The 17,381-nt window shown below is 48.7% G+C and overlaps 1 protein-coding gene across 4 annotated transcripts in view; it reads left to right on the top strand.

The window, feature by feature from the left end:
* LOC140422747 (rho guanine nucleotide exchange factor TIAM2-like) overlaps positions 1-17,381 on the top strand; it is a 586,909-nt gene that overhangs the window by 134,698 nt on the left and 434,830 nt on the right. Inside the window, exon 1 of one of the 4 annotated variants that reach the window (XM_072507692.1) lies at positions 4,187-4,409. The exons of the other annotated variants lie outside the window; for them this stretch is intronic. Coding sequence (XP_072363793.1) covers positions 4,386-4,409 — 24 coding nt within the window. The 5' untranslated portion in view covers positions 4,187-4,385. Of the gene's footprint in view, positions 1-4,186; positions 4,410-17,381 lie in introns of those variants that run through there. 4 annotated transcript variants of the gene reach the window in all.

Raw genomic sequence — 17,381 nt, 5'->3', positions numbered from 1 at the left:
GAAAGATTGTTCGTGATGTGCACATCTAGGAATTTGTCAACCATCTCCACCTCGGCACCATTGATGCAGAGAGGGGTGTGTACACAGCTGAGGTTTGACCTGCTGTCCAAAAGGAAAATGGTGCATCAGCTGAGAAAGGCGAAGGGAGCCTTCTGAGTACAGTGAGAAGACGGACCGTATGTTCACAGGTCAGCTTCGTAGGCAAACTGCGGTGAAGGAGATAGTTCGGGTTCGGGATAGGGCGGGCAAGCAGGTGGAGGCCCCATAGGGGATTAATAAGGTGTTTGAGGAGTTTTATAGGGACTTGTGTCAGAGCAACACAGTGGTTAGCACTGTTACTTCACAGCTCCAGGGTCCCCAGGTTCGATTCCGGCTTGGGTCACTGTCTGTGTGGAGTCTGCACGTTCTCCCCGTGTGTGCGTGGGTTTCCTCTGGGTGCTCCAGTTTCCTCCCACAGTCCAAAGATGTGCAGGTTATGTGGATTGGCCATGCTAAATTGGCCTTAAGTGTTCAAAAAGTTTGGGTGGGGTCACTGGGTTACGGGGAGGGTGGAGGTGTGGGTTTGGGTAGGGTGCTCTTTCCAAGGGCCGGTGCAGACTGGATGGGCCAAATGGCCTCCTTCTGCACTGTAAATTCTATGAAGTACCTGAGGGTGCAGGTGGCTCGGGACTGGGCGGGTCTTCGGAAGTTTAATTTTTCAAGTTTGATGGGGAGGGTGAAGGCAGATTTGTTGAGGTGGGATAATCTTACTCTGTCATTGGCAGGCCAGGTACAGGGGGTGAAGATGAACGTTTTGCCAAAGTTTTGTTTTTATTTCCGTGCCTGCCAGTCTTTTTGCTTAAGATGTTTTTCGAGGGGGTGGATAGACTGATTTTGTTGTTTGTTTTGGGCGGGGAAGGTGGCCAGGATAAGCAAGGTGGTACTGCAGAAGGGACGGCTGTCAGGGAGTGTGGTGGAGGGGGGGGCGGGGAAGAGAGAGGAGCGGTTAGGCCCCCCAAATATGATGTATTATTACTAGGCGGTAAATACGGTGAAGGTAAGGGGTTGGAATAGAGAGCCAGAGCCTGTCGATAAGGATGGAGGCGGGTTCGTATAGCGGGTTGGGGTTGCGGGCGCTGGCAACGGTGTCACTTCCATTGGCTCCAATGAAGTATTCAGGAAGTCTGGTCGTGGTGGCCACACAGACGAGGCAGGTCCGGCAGCATTTTAGGTTGGAGAGGGTCGAGGGTGATGCCGATCGGAGGAATCACGGATTTGAACCGGGGGAGGATACATGTGAGGTTCCAGGGATGGGAGGAGAAGTGGATTAGGGAGATGAAGGATCTGTTTCTGGAGGCCATTTGAGAGCTGGAGGAGCTGAATGAGAAGTTTGGAGTATTGCAAGAGAGTTTCCAGTACATGCAGGAGTGGGACTTTGCGAGGAAGGTCTTTCTGACCTTCCCGATAGTGCCTGCCTCTTTGTTGTTGGATGAGATGCTGGTCAGTTGGGGGGGTTGGAGGGGGGTCGTCTCGGTGATTTATGGGAGGATTTGGAGGAGGAATAAGGTGTCCATGGAGGGGATTAAAGCTAAGTGGGAAAAGGAGTTGGAGTGGCATTGGAAGAGGGATTGTGGTGCTAGGTGCAGTGGAGGGTGAATGCCTCAACATCGTGTGCAAGGCTGGGGCTGATGCAGCTGAAGGTGGTGTACAAGAAGTCAAGGGAAAGAGGACATCTGCGAGCAGTGTGGGAGGGGTCCTGCTAATCATGTGCATGTGTTCTGGTCCTGCCCGAAGTTGGAAAGCTTCTGGAGGTCAGTTTGCAGCACCACATCGGCGGTTTTGTACGTAAATGTGGGGTCTGGTCCTCTGGAGGCCCTATTCAGGTGTTGGACCAGCCGGGGGCAAATGTTTCATCCTTTGCTCTACTGATTACTCGCAGGCGGGGTCCTGTTGGTGTGGAGGTCAGCTTCTCCATCCTGTGCCTCGGCATGGCAGGGAGATCTATTGGGGTTCTTAGACATGGAGAAGGTGAACTTTGCCCTAAGCGGGGGGGGGGGGGGGGGGGGGGGGGGGGGGGCGATTGACTGGTTTCACAGAGTTCAGATTTGTTCATTCTGCATTTTGGAGAGTTGGTTATGTCGACTGTGAAGGGGTTCTTATTGGGTGGGGGAGGGGGGGGGGGAGGATTTGTATGTTGGGTATGTTTTCTTTGTAAAATGTTGAAAATGGAAATAAAAATACTTAAGGATTATGGTGGCTCTATTATAGTTCGACTAAAAAACAATGCATTTTTTATATATTGTGACAGCTTTTAGTTCTGAGAAATCAACAACTCCAACCATGAAGGGATACATCTATGTATGAGAAACCACAAGAAGAGCGGTTACTTCATAATTCTATGTTAACTTGCCAGTATTAAGTAAATGCCATTATTCAATGTAATAAACCAATCCAGTCCAAACCCACAATTTCCATCTGACCTTCTGCCTGAGCTCCTGAGTCGGGGCAAGACCCGAGAAATGCTGAATGCCAACTGTCCTATTATATGCCTTTATTTAAATGAAAACTCAGAACTTTGTGGAACATGCCCTTGCCCATTAATTAGAGTTACAAAAAAAGCATTCACTTGTGCTGAACTCAAACTAAATCCTGGCAGGTGATTGGGAAAAATGTTATGTAGGTGTGTTTTAGATTGTGTGCATGAAATAGCATCCATGGCTGTGGGGCAGTGGAGCTAGCATTTAAAGACCAAGGTGTTGGCAAAACATAAAAGACTAATTGTAAATGATTGACTGACTTGTGCTCTGTAAGAACCAAGATTTATTCATTGGTAGAGATCTTTCCAGTATGGAATATATAAGATTTTCTTTCCCCTTTTTGTTGAGGCATGAGTATGTTTAGCTCCTTGTTATGTGTCTAATCATACCAGGATCTGCTCACTGGCAGAACACAAATCAAATAATGTCCAAATGGGTGGTGGCTTTCACCCAAGTGGAATAGAACAATAAATTCCAGATAACTGGCAAAACTACTGGAAAACATTCATCATGTGCACGGCACAATATTTTTAAATATCTAATACTATGCTGTATGAATGGGTAGCAGCATCTATTTGTAAAGGAATAGAAAGAATTGTGCATTTGGATAGGCTTGTGTTTGTTTCTTTGTATTTGAGGTTAATACTGAAATAAATTGTTTTCATGGGATTGGAGTTCCATCATTTGTCTGCAATTACCATGGATAGTCTGGAAAGCCCAATGATTGTGTTCGCTAATCATTTGTTTGCAGCAAATGCTTTCAGTGTTTCTGCCGAACAGAATTTTTGTGCTCCATACAAAATTATGTTGAGTCCACAGGAATAGAGGTGGTTGTTTTAAAATGACTGGAATACATCTACAAAGTGAAGTTACAAGCTAGAATGAAGAAGTTGGCTTTGACCTTGCACCAAAATAGAAAAAGTTTTTCAATAGCTTCTTGCATCTGCTTCATTCTACTTCACTTTCTCTTTTGAAAGACTCCCATAATTTATGTGAATTCCCATTGCAGTGTAAATGACATGAATGATTTCTTTGCTTTAAACTGATTAGGGCAGTATAGTGCTTGCCCCTAGTGATAAACTGAAGGGTGTTCAAATTAGCACTAAGGTTTGTGAATACAGATCACTTTTTTTTTGTTTGCTCTAAGCCAGGCAGAATTTTGTCTTTTGCATTTCTGTCATTAAGACAAAGCTGTTGGCTCACTTACTGGCAAGCACCTGCTATTCTCTGCTAATGACTTTTTAATTGGTCATTGACTAAATTGTTCACTAAAGTGCTGGGCAAATGCATGAAATTTGGTAGCTGTAAAATACCCATCTTTATTTTTTTATTCTCTCAATTCTTTTTCTCTTCTGAATGCTCCTTTTGTAATCTGAGCACAACAGAATATTTATATCTTTTGTCTTAATTGCAATTCCTGAATGCTGCTGCTTTGTGGCAAATACCAAGCAGCTGTGGGCAATGATTATGTCACAATGATGTCGGGACATTACTTTATCAATAGGTGGGTCAGACCTCAGTTGGATTGCTAGCGGGCAGGGGGAGGAGCAGTTGCAGCAGTAGTGTTGGCACAATGCTTAACCATATAATCAAACCAACATTCTTTCTGCCTTGAGCTGGTCTAGGTAAAGATTTTCCCCCTTTGTCAGGAGTATAGAAGTTATTAATTACTATACCATGCTGTTGTTGTTCAGACACCTGATCAGGCAGCAAGCACGTAGCTGGCTGGCCCTCCCAATAATTGGCTACACAAAGACTTGGCAAACACAAACATTCTCCGGAGGAGGACAGAGTTTCACCCTACATTTACCAGTTTGATGGCAGTAAATCGTTGTTGAAAACAAACCTAACCATGCACTGTTTTGCTTAATGGTTTCTGTTTTCAATTTGCAGGTAATCTAATTTGTTTGCAGCGCTCTGTAAGGTTTGTGTGATGTGTGTTTTTCTATGGTTCTATAAGATCAACAAACTCTTGTACTTTCATAGGACTGTTAACATTTCAGGAATGTTTCTTGTGAACAGTGAACTTGGGCAGGAAGTCAATTAAATAATGTTTGCTAATACAGTGAAAACAATGGAGGTTGTTGACTTTTACTTTGAGAGTAGATCTGGAACTTGAACAATTAGTTTAGAAAGTGCCTGAGTATTTGATACATTGGAGCACCTATGGGAGATATTGGTGTCGCAGCCTTTGATTCAGCAGTTCGTTTGCAAATATTTGAATATCGCTTATCGTTTGCCTGTATTTGGCCATTACTGTCTTAAAGGGCAAATGTTGGGGTTGCATTTTTCAAAAATGCACAAGTCTGTTTCCTTGTAACTAAAACACTGCACAGATGGATTATTTTAGTTTGGACAGATATATCCTTCCAACTTAACAGCATAAATACTGTATCGAGATGTTTCAACTTGTGACAGTTTAAGAATATATCTCAATCTGCTCTTTTAAAAAAAAAAAAAGAAATCTCGCTGTTCGAATTCTTCCTTCAGTTCACGAAGGAAAAGTTACGTCTCATGATATAGTGATAATATGTAATCTAAGTCAATAAATGCACAAGTGGATTTGAAGATTATCGCATTGTATTCTTCGGTTTCCATAACTTTTCCCTTTTGTGGAATTGAGTTGTCAACTGAAACACCCCTGGAGTTTGTTCCAACGTGTTTTTTAAAACATGCTTTCTCCTGTCCCTCATGCTTTATCATAACGTGTCTCACATACATTCTTAACAGGGATTGGATTACCTCTCAATAAGGAATAACAGCCTTCAGATGTATTCACTGCATTATTAGGAGTCTACCTGTTGGAATATGGGAAGTAATTTATTTTCTATTGCCATTATGTGGTGGAAATTTACAGGTTTGCTGTTGGTGGATTTTCCATCCATTGAATTCAATAGAAAATTGTGCAGTGTGCCTGCAAATTTCTGACTTGCGTAGTGAAGTTTGCGGCCAATAGTTACCAGTGTATACTTTAAATTTAGTTCAGAGTATTTCCTTGCACATGGATGCTCCAGGGAGTGAGTCTTATGATATCAGCATACTCTTATTTCTTTTTTTTCTATTTCTATTTCTTGATCAAGAGAACACAGTTTTATTAGAATCCATTGTCACTTGTAAATACTCTGAGGGGGTGGAGTAGCCTGACTTATTAGAAATACTACCATAGGGGTGGCACTGCGGTGCAGTGGTTAGCACTGCTGATCACGGCACTGACGACCCAGGTTCAATCCTGGCCCCGGGTCACTGTCCGTGTGGAGTTTGCACATTCTCCCCGTTGCATGGGTCTCACCCCTCACAACCCAAAGATGTGCAACGTAGGTAGATTGGCCACGCTAAATTGCCCCTTACTTGGGGAAAAAACATAATTGGGTACTCTAAATTTATTGAAAAAATTAAAAAAGAAACACTACCACCTCAACAGTGAGGGAGGATATAATGAGGGGAAAGCATCCAATGGAGACCATGTGAGTGGAACTGAGGAAAAAGGATTTAAAAACTGTAACGGGTGTTGTGCATCGAGCCCCTGGTAGCGGTTATGAGGTGTTAAGATTGTATAAATCCCAGAAATTAGGCATGTGTGTAACAAATGCAGAGTAATATTAATGGGGGCTTTTAACCTACACACAGATTGGGAAAGGCAGACCAGCACCTGTCAGAAAAATAGTGAAATTTCTGGAATGTGTGCGGCATAGTTTCCTCCAGCAATATGTTCTAGATGCAACAGGGAGACGCGCAATATTAGATTTAGTTGTGAGTAATGAACCAAATTTAATTAACAGCCTAACTGTGTGAACATTTATCAAATAGTGATCATAACATGAAGTTTGATAGTGAAAAGCACGATTCAGATACTGGAATTTTAGACTTTGACTTTAATGGGATGAGACCGAGACTGTCTGCGGTAAACTGGGAAGATCTGTTAAAGGTCAAATAACTGAAGATCAGTGGAGAATATTTAAAGAAACGTTTAACAGGATACAGAGCGAGTGTACACTCCTGAGAGGAAAAGGCTCCACTTCACAAAAAAAACAGCCATGAAAAACTCAGGAGGTTAGGGACAGCATGAAACTAAAAGAAAGGGCGTACAAAAATGCAAACCATAGCACAGATCGGATGAATGGGATAGATACAAAGATCAGTACAGGGTCACAAAGCAGATCATAAGCGCGACTAAAAGGGATTATGAAAGGAAACTTGCAAGGGACTTCACAATCAATACGAAATTTGAAAGTTATATAAAGGGAAAGCGGGAGATCGGGAGCAATGTGAGCCCACTAAAGGCTGAAAATGGACATATTGAACAAGAATTAACAAAATGAAAACAGAGTCCCGTTGTAGGCAGGTTTAGCAGGGCGGCCAATGCTGGGAACAGCCCTGCTATCGAACGGGACTCCTCTTTTTGGGCCGTGGTGGGAAGGCCATTCTGAGGCCACACTTGCCTTCATTTCTTGCACTGAGGAGCTCCGCTCGTCAGTGCAGGAAGAGATCCCCCACTTACCCATTTGGGGGGGGGGGGAGTCCTCTAGGCTCTCCCCCCACTTCTGGGAAACCCCCAGACCCAATCCCTGACTTGGGCAAAATGCCACCTTGGCACTGCCAACCTGGGGCACTCTGGCAGTGCTCCTGCCATCCTACCCAGAGACAAACCACCTCGGAGCCTCCGATCGCCTGGGAGACCCCCCCCCCCCCAAATAATAGCAATCCATTACATACAGTAATGAACTAATGCTGGCACAGTGGTTAGCACTGCTGCCTCACAGCTCCAGGGTCCCAGGTTCAATTCCGGCCTCGGGTGCCTGTCTGTGTGGAGTTTGCACGTTCTCCCCGTGTGTGCGTGGGTGTCCACCGGGTGTTCCGGTTTCCTCCCACAGTCCAAAGATGTGCAGGTTAGATGGATTGACTAGGCTAAATTGTCCCTTAGTGTCCAAAAGGTTGGGTGGGGTTACTGGGTTACGGGAACAGGGTGGAGATGTGGACTTAAGTTTCCAAGGGCCGGTGCAGACTCGATGGGCCGAATGGCCTCCTTCTGCACTGTAAATTCTATGATATCCTCTTTTTCAGGCCCACTTGGCTTAACATGACCAATTAACAAATTCCTGTAGCCACATTTATAATGTACCAGAGACATGTAACTTCAGTTAATTGGGGAGTTGAGAAAAGCTGGGATTGTTCTCCTTTGAGCAAAGAACGTTAAGGGGACATTTATTAAAGGCATTCAAAAAGTGACATTAAATCCCACTGTTATTCTTTTTCCCTCTCCATTGGTGTTGCCTGAACTTCTGCGTACGTCTAGCATTTTCTGTTTTTATTTCAAATTTCCAGCATTCACTATTCTTTTTGTCTTCTCAATATAAATGCGGTTTTACTGTGATCTACAAAATGGTGTTGTGAGAACCTCAAAGGGAAAAGTTGTGAGGAGAAAGAGACCAAAAGGCATCTCTGAGTCAGTCACCACATCTTGTGGGGAGGGCAGTGAACTGAATTCTCTCTCTACTACTCATTCCTAGAGCTGAGACATAATAAGCTCGGACCACATTTTTATTTTTAGAAAATGTTTTTATTAAAGGTTTCATGTTATACAATACAAAATAAACAAATATGTGCAGACCAGATACAGTTTGCAAAATCCCAATATTGGGATTAACCCCCCCCCCCCCCCCCCCCTTTAGTTATTTTGAAATGTTTTTATTGAAATTTCTACGTGCTGTACACTAGCAGGAAGGATGACTGCATCAATTATCGTGTAGATATTAATTTCCATGTGTCAGTCCCCCACCCTGCATCTTTCCCTCGTTGTTTCAGGGCGCTCTCTTGGGCCCATTACTGTATAGTGGGTAGGCATGTGTTATTTACAAGTGGGCGATATCCTCTTCTTCTCTCTTCCCCCCCCCCCCCCCCCGCCTCTTCCCTGTTTCTGGCCTTCCCTTGGGGGTTCCCTTCTCTGTGCTCTTGTTCTAGGCTCTCTAGCCTCTGTGTCGGTCGTTTTCTGGCCTCCCTCCTTTTCTCGGTGGCCTTCCCCTCCCCATTCTATTGGTGTTGGCTTCAAACAGGTCCTTGAATAAGTTGGTCAATGGCCTCCACATTTTGTAGAAGCCATTCTCTGACCCCCTAGATGGTGCACTTTATCTTCTCTAGGTGGAGAAATTCCGACCCCCCCCCCCCTCATCCTGTCTCCTCCACCCCTTGAAAGTGGCGTCAAGCATGGCTGGTGCAAACCTACGATTGCCACAGATGGGGGCCAGGATAGACATACCGGTCAGCCCGAAATATTGCTTCATTCGGTTCCAGGTTCTCAGGGTTGCTATCACTACCGGGCTTGTGGAGTGTTTTGCTGGCGGGGGGTGGGAGTGCTGCCATGGCGAGGGCCTTTGCTCTCTCTCTCTCTCTCTCTCTCTCTTCTCCGTCCCGTTCCCCCCCCTTCTCACCCACAAATGTAATCATCTTATCGATTGACTGGGAATAGGCCTTGGGGATGTAGATTGGTATGGATCTAAATAGGAAGAGGAACCTGAGCAGCACGTTCATCTTGATCACCTGCACCCTCCCCACCAGGGAAAGCAGGAGTGCATCCCATCTCTTCAGGTCCTTTTTGATATCCTCTGCCAGACTGGTCAGGTTCCACTTGTGGATCTGTGTCCAGTCGTGGGCAAGCTGGATCCACAGGGTGCGGAATTTGTTTGGGGTTATTTTAAATGCTAGGCCCACCAGCTCTGCCCCTTCCCCTCTCGGGATCACTGGGAAAACTTTGCTTTTGCCCAGGTTGAGTTTGTAGCCCGAGAAGGCTCCGAATTCTCCCAGAACCTTTATGATTTATTTCATGCTGCCTTATGGGTCCGAGATGTAGAGGAGCAGATCATCCGCTCACCATGGGGGTGATTCACAGGAATTTCACCCATGCGGTGAACCCTGTCCCTAGTCGAAACCGCTCCAGTACCTCAATGAGGTATTTCCACTCGACTCTGTTGAAGGCCATTTCTGCGACCGGGGAGATGATCACTTCTGGTGTTCTGTCCCCGGATGGGGTCATCATCACGTTCAGCAGATGCCTGATGTTCGCATTAGCTGTCTACCCTTAGCAAAGCACGTCTGGTCTTCTGCGACCACCTCTGGTACATAGTTCTTCAGCCGCCTAGCCAAGAGTTTTGCAAGTATTTTGGCGTCTACATTGAGCAGTGAAATGGGTCTGTATTATATATCTCCCCCCCCCCCCCCCCCAATACGATTGGCATGTCCAGTCCAAGGAACCGTTTCATCCGTGAGTCCCCATTGGGGGTTTTGGAGGTTTACAGTCCATGGTAGAAGGCTTTGAATGCTTCATTGACCTTTTCTGGTTCAGCTACCGGTCTGCCTCTGCTATCTTTAACCTGGCTATTTCCCTTGTGGCTGCCTGCTTTCTCAGCTGGTGAGCCAGCAGGCAGCTAGCCTTCTCTCCATGCTCGTAAAAGACTCCCGTGTCTTGCGGAGTTGGTGCACTGCTTTCCTGGTGGATAGCAGGTTAAAGTCCATTTGTAGCTTTTTCCTCTCTGCCAGAAGCTCTATGGAAGGTTCTCGGAGTATCTTCTGTCGACCTCCAGGATCAGTTGCTGCCTCTCTTCCCTGTCTCTGCGAGACGTGTAGGTGATTATTTCTCCCCTAATCATAACCTTCAGTGTCTCCCAGAACATGGAAGCTGAGACTTCCCTGTTCAGGTTGTTAGTGACGTATTCACCTGTGGTCTGTGATATTCTCTGGCAGAAGACCTTGTCGGCCAATAGGGTCGTGTCCAACCTCCATGTGGGGTGTTGGGCACCGTCCGTCTCCAACCTTGCATCCATGTAATGTGGAGCGTGGTCGGAGATTACAATTGCGGAGTATTCCGCCCTGACTATTTCTGGAAGCACCGATTTCTCCACTACAAAGAAATTGATGAGGGTGTAGACATTATGCACTGGCAAGAAGAACAAGAATTCCTTCTCAACTGGTGCATGAACTACCATGGGTCCACAGTCCCCAGCTGCTCCATGAATGTTCCCAGTTTCTTAGCCATGCCAGCCGTTTTCCCTGTTCTGCAGTTAGACCTGTCCATCAGTGGGTCCTGTACAGAGTTAATGTCTGCCCCCCATGATCAGTCTGTGCATCTCTATGTCAGGGATTTCTGCCATGGTCTTTTTAATAAATCCCGTGTCATCCCAGTTGGGAGCGTACACCGGACTACCGATGCCCCGTCCAGGACACCGCTGACCATGATGTACGTTCCCCCTTGGTCTGCAACTGTCCTCATTGCGGTGAACACCATCCTATATGGCTACCCCTCCAAACTTTCGTCCCATAGCAGGAATGGTAGGTCTCCCACCCAGCCTTCCTTGTCCGCAGTTGGTCCTTCTTCTCAGGATGTCTCTTGGAGGACGACTATGTCAGCTTTCATGACTTTCAGGTGGGCGAAGACTCTGGATCTTTTCACTGGGCCAATAAATCCCCTGATGTTCCAGGTGACTATCCTGATGGGGGGATTTTGTCCCCCCCCTCCCCCTTCCTGCAGGATCAACCATACTTACCTTGTGGAGAGCCCCTGCACTCCAGGGTTTGCCTTTGTTAGGGGGCCATCCAAAATGGCGGTTTCCCTTCGTCCAAAGGCCACCCAACATGTCCGCCAACTGTGTGTACGCCATGTGGGGGTGCCCCTGCACTCTGGGGTTTCCCTTTGTTCAGGGACCCTCCAAAGTTGCTGCTTATGATGCCAACTTGTTCCACGTTTCCGATATCGATCTGCTGAAACGCCATTGTTACGGCTGAACTCTTCCGCCTCTGTCAGGGCAGTGAAATAATGTTCTTTTGCCCTGGTAAGTTACCCAGAGCTTGGCTGGGAATAACATCCCGAATCTGACCTTGCTCTTGTACACGCTGCCTTTGCGTGGTTGATTCCGGTTCTGCGCTTTGCCAGGTCTGCCCCAATGTCCTATTTTGTGTCCCTCCCAGTTGCACGCCTTCATCTGTCGTGCCCAGCAAAGGATCCTCTCTTGGTCTGGATACTTGTAGAGCTTGGCTGTTATCGTCTTTGGCTGCTTCCCAGCGCTAGGCTTTGGTCGGAGCGACCTGTGAGCCCTGTCAATGTCCGGCAGTTTGGGCAAACTGTCCCTCCCAACCAGGTTGCCCAACATTTGGACCACGCAGTCAGATGGGTCCCTGCCCTCGATCCCCTCTGGCAGGCCAACGACCTTAATGCTCTGCCTCCTCGACCGTCCCTTTCAGGCTGCCCTGGGTTGCCACTAACCTCTTGATCTCGGTTTCCAGGAAGACTATTTAGTCGCCCTGATCTGTCAACGCCTTCTCCAGCTCTTGGATTGTGTTCCCCAGGGCTTCCAGTTTCCTCCCCACGCCATCTATCCACCGCCACCATGATAGTTACCTTTATCTTGGTCTTAATATCATCCGACAGTGCATTTTGCTCCTTGGTTTGGAACATCCTTCGTCCATTGCCGGGGGCTGTGGTGGCTCTCATGGGCGAGGCTGGGGACCCGTAGCCATGTGGGTTCGCCGACCCACTTGCTTGCTGCTCCTGTCCCTTGCCGCAGTTTCTGGTGTCCCTGTGGCCTCTTGAGCTGTTGCTTCCTGGCATTTTGTTGTTCATATTGTTATTGTTTATGGTGAGGGGATGTTTAAGTACAGTTTTGCAGGCTAATCTTGGCCAAAAGTGTTTATATTCCTATCATATGGAGGAGAGTCACCTGATATGTGACTACTCAGCACATCCCCGTCACTGGACGTTCTCAGTTTGGAGCATACAAAAGAGGTGCTACTAAGTGCATCAGTAATTTGTTCCACTCTGTGAGGGAACAGACCCCAAATTTTCAATTTCTGGCAAACATAAAACCTTAATCTAAAACCACACACGCTCTTCACTTTCTACTACATTCATCATCTTTTAAAAATTTGAACCTTAGCTGCATCTAAGGTGGGACGGCACGGTAGCACAGTGGTTAGCACTGTTGTTTTACAGCGGCAGGGTCCCAGGTTCGATTCCCGGCTTGGGTCACTGTCTGTGCGGAGTCTGCACGATCTCCCTGTGTCTGCATGGGTTTCCTCCCATGTGTCCCGAAAGACGTGCTGTTGGGTGAATTGGACGTTCTGAAATCTCCCTCTGTACCCGAGCAGGCGCCAGAATGTGGCGACTAGGGGTTTTGCACAGCAACTTCATTGCAGTGTTAATGTAAGCCTACTTGTGACAATAAAGATTATTTTTTAAAAAAAATCTCCAGCAGGAACAGAAGATGCTTTTTCAACTCTAATTTTTGGACGTGCATTAACAACTTGGGGCAGTACGGTAGCCTTGTGGATAGCACAATTGCTTCACAGCTCCAGGGTCCCAGGTTCGATTCTGGCTTGGGTCACTGTCTGTGCGGAGTCTGCACATCCTCCCCGTGTGTGCGTGGGTTTCCTCCGGGTGCTCCGGTTTCCTCCCACAGTCCAAAGATGTGCGGGTTAGGTGGATTGGCCATGATAAATTGCCCTTAGTGTCCAAAATTGCCCTTCGTGTTGGGTGGGGTTACTGGGTTATGGGGATAGGGTGGCGCTGCTGACCTTGGGTAGGGTGCTCTTTCCAAGAGCCCGTGCAGACTCGATGGGCTGAATGGCCTCCTTCTGCACTGTAAATTCTATGAAAACTAATCACCTGAGATGTTCATCTCAAAATGTTAAACCGAGATCGCTTGTAGAGACCTTAGTCGTACATATCTGGTACTCGCTGCAGATAGTAGAAATTGGACAGGAGCCATAGAGCCTAACGCTGCACGGGTAGCGCCAGCCAACAGTACCCTTGTTGACGGGGATAGGTGGTGAGGATAGAGGATCCCCATATGACAGACCAGGCGGTACTCACTGATAGGGGCAGGGGCCCAGTGCGGACAACAACATTACAAAGGGGCTGGGTGAGGGGTGGGTTTGTTAGAACATGTTGAGGGTGGTGCAGCTGTATAACGCTGGGTGAGGCTATGCTCACTATCTACCTAGCCACTGCTGCCATTGCGGACACAGGGGTATGGAGGAGGATACTCGTTCCCGGTGGCCATCGAGGTAATCGATGCCTTGAACCTCTATGCCTCTGGATCATTCTAGGGCTCGAGTAGGGACCAGCCTGAGCCTCGCAAATGTCCGCACACAGGCGCATTCGCACGGTATCGAATGCCCTATGCGACCTGAGCATCGGACTTTATCATCTTTAACCTGGACTGGGTCCACCAAGATGCTGGGGCAGCAGGATTTGCTGGCACGCCCCTGATCCAAGGAGTGATCGATGGCACATATATTCCTCTCTGAGCATTGGTTCAACAGGGGGTGTCCTTCATCAATAGGAAGGGGTTCCACTCTCTGAATGTGCAGTTGGTGTGCAGCCACCAGCTGCACGCCTGATACCCAAGCAGCGTGCATGAAGCTTGCATCCTCGGATACTCTTGAGGTTCCCGGTGCGACAAGGGTTACCCGCTGAGCTCATGGCTGATGATATCGGTGCGGAGGCCCGGTATAATGCCGCCCATGCTGCATCCAGGAGCATCGTTGAGCAGTGCATCAACATCCTCAAGGTGCACGTCTGATGCCTGGACCGTTCTGGAGGGGTGCTCCAATAGAGCCCCAGGAGGGTCTCTACCATTGTCTGGCCTGTTGCATCCTGCACAACATTGTGCAGCAGAGGGGTGACCTGCTGGAGGAGGAGGAAGAATGGCAGGCATCATCTGATGAGGAGGGTGTCCAAGCATGGACCCAAGCCAGCACGGCAGGCCGCCCAATGTTTGTTCCAGGGCCGCGACACACGGGACAACCTCACCACCTCCCAATTTGCCAACTAGGAAGATGGTGGCACACCTGGCACCACGGGTATGGAGAAGGATACTCGTTCCCCCTCCCCCACCCTCACCTTCCTCCCCCCCCCCCCCCCCCCCCCAACCACCACTCCAAAATGAAACTCCCTTCACCATAGCCGCTCACCACATCCCTCTCCCTCCATCCTTCACTCCACTTTCCCTCTCTCCCTCTTTCTCTCCCTCCATCCTTCACTCCACCTTCCCCCTAGCCTTCCACTCACTGGGTAAGCAGTCATGCAAGGTGGGCTCACACTTCTGGCTCTGTGCTCTGCAACGTTTCGCTGAAGTGGTCATGTAGGACGTTCATGTGTCATGGGGGTCATGGCTTGCCTCATCGCTTGGCCCATCCCCATCGTCCATCGGACAGAGGTTAGAGGCAGTTTGGACTGTTGGTGCAAAAAATGTTTAATGGTGACTATATACAGTGTTGTGCCCTAACCCCTAACTGTTGTCTATGTGCTACACCTGTGCCAACTCCAAGTGTTATCTAACCTTCTTACCTTGCATGCTCCTCCTAGATGCAACCCCAGACGGCACCTCAGAAGTGGAGGCAGCCTGCTGCATGTTTTGCCCTCTGACCTGTGATGCCATTGGTGACTGCCCTCTGGAGCACCTGGGCCTGGATGGGCCCGGCTGATGTTTGGGTGTCACAGGTGACGTTGTGTCACCCTGTTTTGCTCGCTGCCCATGAGATGCGGCAGTGTCAGGTCAGGGGGATTTGGAAAGGCTGAAGAGTTCCAGAACCTCCCCTGAGAGAGGCACTAGCATGGGCCCCATCACTTCCTCCTCCCTTGGGCTGCCCGCTGGCCCCTGAGCTCTCCATGGGATGGGATGAGGCCAGAGTGAGCTCCGGAGGCTTCACAGTCACCTGGCACTGGCGGCCTGCCCTCTTCTGAGCCATGTTCTCGATGCCCTCAGCCATGGTGCACTGAGATTGAGACATGTTCCTCAGTGAGTGAGATGTCCCTCTGTGCCTTGTCCCTCTCTGACTGGCAATCAATCAGAAAATGTAACTGGTTGCACCGTGATTCTTTGGGGAATCTTTCCTGAGAGGGAAATGTTGACTCTGTTACTATGATGGCTATTGTATGCTGTGTTTTGAAATTCTGAAATGCATGTACCACCCTTGCATTATGTATTTGAATTAGGTCAGGCAGCACCCAGCCAATGCTCAGATGTCCTTAGCCATGACCCTTTGCTGTAGTGCTGCAGAGCTTGGTCCATTCACCATATCCATGTGGGCAAGGGACATGCCTGCCTGCGACTGGGCTCCCCTGTCCTGCACCTCAGCCATCGACTGCGCAGTGTGCTCCAAGCCTTGGACGTCTTAGCTCATGGCTCTGACCTCTTGTCCCAGCCCTTCCACTGCAGACGCCACCCATTCAGTGTTGGCCTGGGTACCACGCATTGTCGGCAACATCCCCAGCACCTGAGGACGGTTGGGCTCCTCCAGCTGTACCTGCAGGCGCTGGAAAGTTGCTGACACCATCTCCTGTAAATCCTGGCCCTGTGTCTGCATATCTACCAGTGAAGAAATGGGTGGCACAGTGGTTAACACTGCTGCCTCAAGGCGCCGAGGACCCAGGTTTCATCCCGGTCCTGGGTCACTATCTGTGTGGAGTTTGCACATTCTCTCCCACAACCCAAAATGTGCAGCGTAGGTGGATTGGCCACGTAACATTTCCCCTTAATTGGGAAAAAAAATAATTGGGTACTAACGACCAGTGATGGGATCATACTTTCCAGAAGGGCGACACCTGCCCCGACTGAAGCTGTTTCTTGGGATTGGGCAGCCCTCCGACTGTCCGCTCTCTTGGGAATCCCTGCCTCCATCTGATGTGCTACAGCATATGTGTAGTGCACACCAGAAGGTGACCCAGGAACCTATTCACTAAAATGTTCCTCCGAGGCAATAGTCTCTGTGGTTGCGGAGGGTGCAGATGACAGCAGTGATGAAAAGTCGGTGTCTTCCCCGAGTGGTGCTCGGAGTGTGCTGGGGGTGTGGCTTTTGGGGCAGTGACCCAGGATGGCCCGGACTCGTCTGATGGTGGTCCTGCAAGACAAAAGATATGGTGAAATCTTGGGAAGGAGTGGCCTGGGAAGAGGGATGACTCACTTGCTGTAGGGACATTAGCGTTGAATTGGGCTCTCGTGTGTTTGTTACATGCCGACCTTCATGTCTGGCGCTGCCCGATCCTCGGCCTCACCTGCTACCTGCATTGCTTTCTCCTCCGCAGTGGACGTGCAGGTCAGGGATGCCTCCTCTGGTCTTCTGCCTTGCGTGCCTGTTATGAGCTGCCTTATCCTAGGGGCACCTGAAAGGACATAGAACTCGCCTCCCAGCGTTTCACTATGTGTGGGAGTGGGAGTGGTGGTCTGTAGCTGGTGGCATGTGTGTGCAAGGCTCCTGGCTGAAGTGGATAATACAGGTGTGGGGTTTGGTGGAGGATGGGTTGTAAGGGAGATGCTGGCAGACGGGGTGTTGTTGGTTTCTAGGGGATTGGGGGATTGGGAGTGATGTGAGGAGTGAGGAATGGATGTGATGCCAGGGGCACAGGCGGTGACTCACCCAAGCTGCCCTAAGGAGGTCATCTTTCTCTCATTGCGTTCCAGCCCTTCTTGTGAGGCTGACAGCACTGACCGTCTCTGCTGCCACCTCTCAGGCGCTGTTGACTATGGTGGGCCTGGGTCTGCGACCCACCTTGGGAAGAGGGTGTCCCTCCTCAATAGCGTCCACCAGTCTGTCCAACTCCAATTCACAAAAGCGTGGTGCTGGTCTTCTCTGACCCATCTTGTGTAGTGCACACCAGAAGGTGACCCAGGAACCTATTCACTAAAATGTTCCTCCGAGGCAATAGTCTCTGTGGTTGTGGATGGTGCAGATGACAGCAGTGATGAAAAGTCTGGAATGAGAGTGTGTGGTGAGTGGAGCATTTTACAAGCAGCTTGCCAGGCTCTTTAGTGCGAATTCCGGCCCCAGCGAAGCAAGACACCAGCGGGAATGGGAATTGCTCGCAATTCACGTGGGCAG

Source organism: Scyliorhinus torazame, chromosome 1, assembly GCF_047496885.1.
Source record: "Scyliorhinus torazame isolate Kashiwa2021f chromosome 1, sScyTor2.1, whole genome shotgun sequence".
Lineage (NCBI taxonomy): Eukaryota > Metazoa > Chordata > Chondrichthyes > Carcharhiniformes > Scyliorhinidae > Scyliorhinus > Scyliorhinus torazame.
This window is presented reverse-complemented; position numbering and strand designations above follow the sequence as displayed.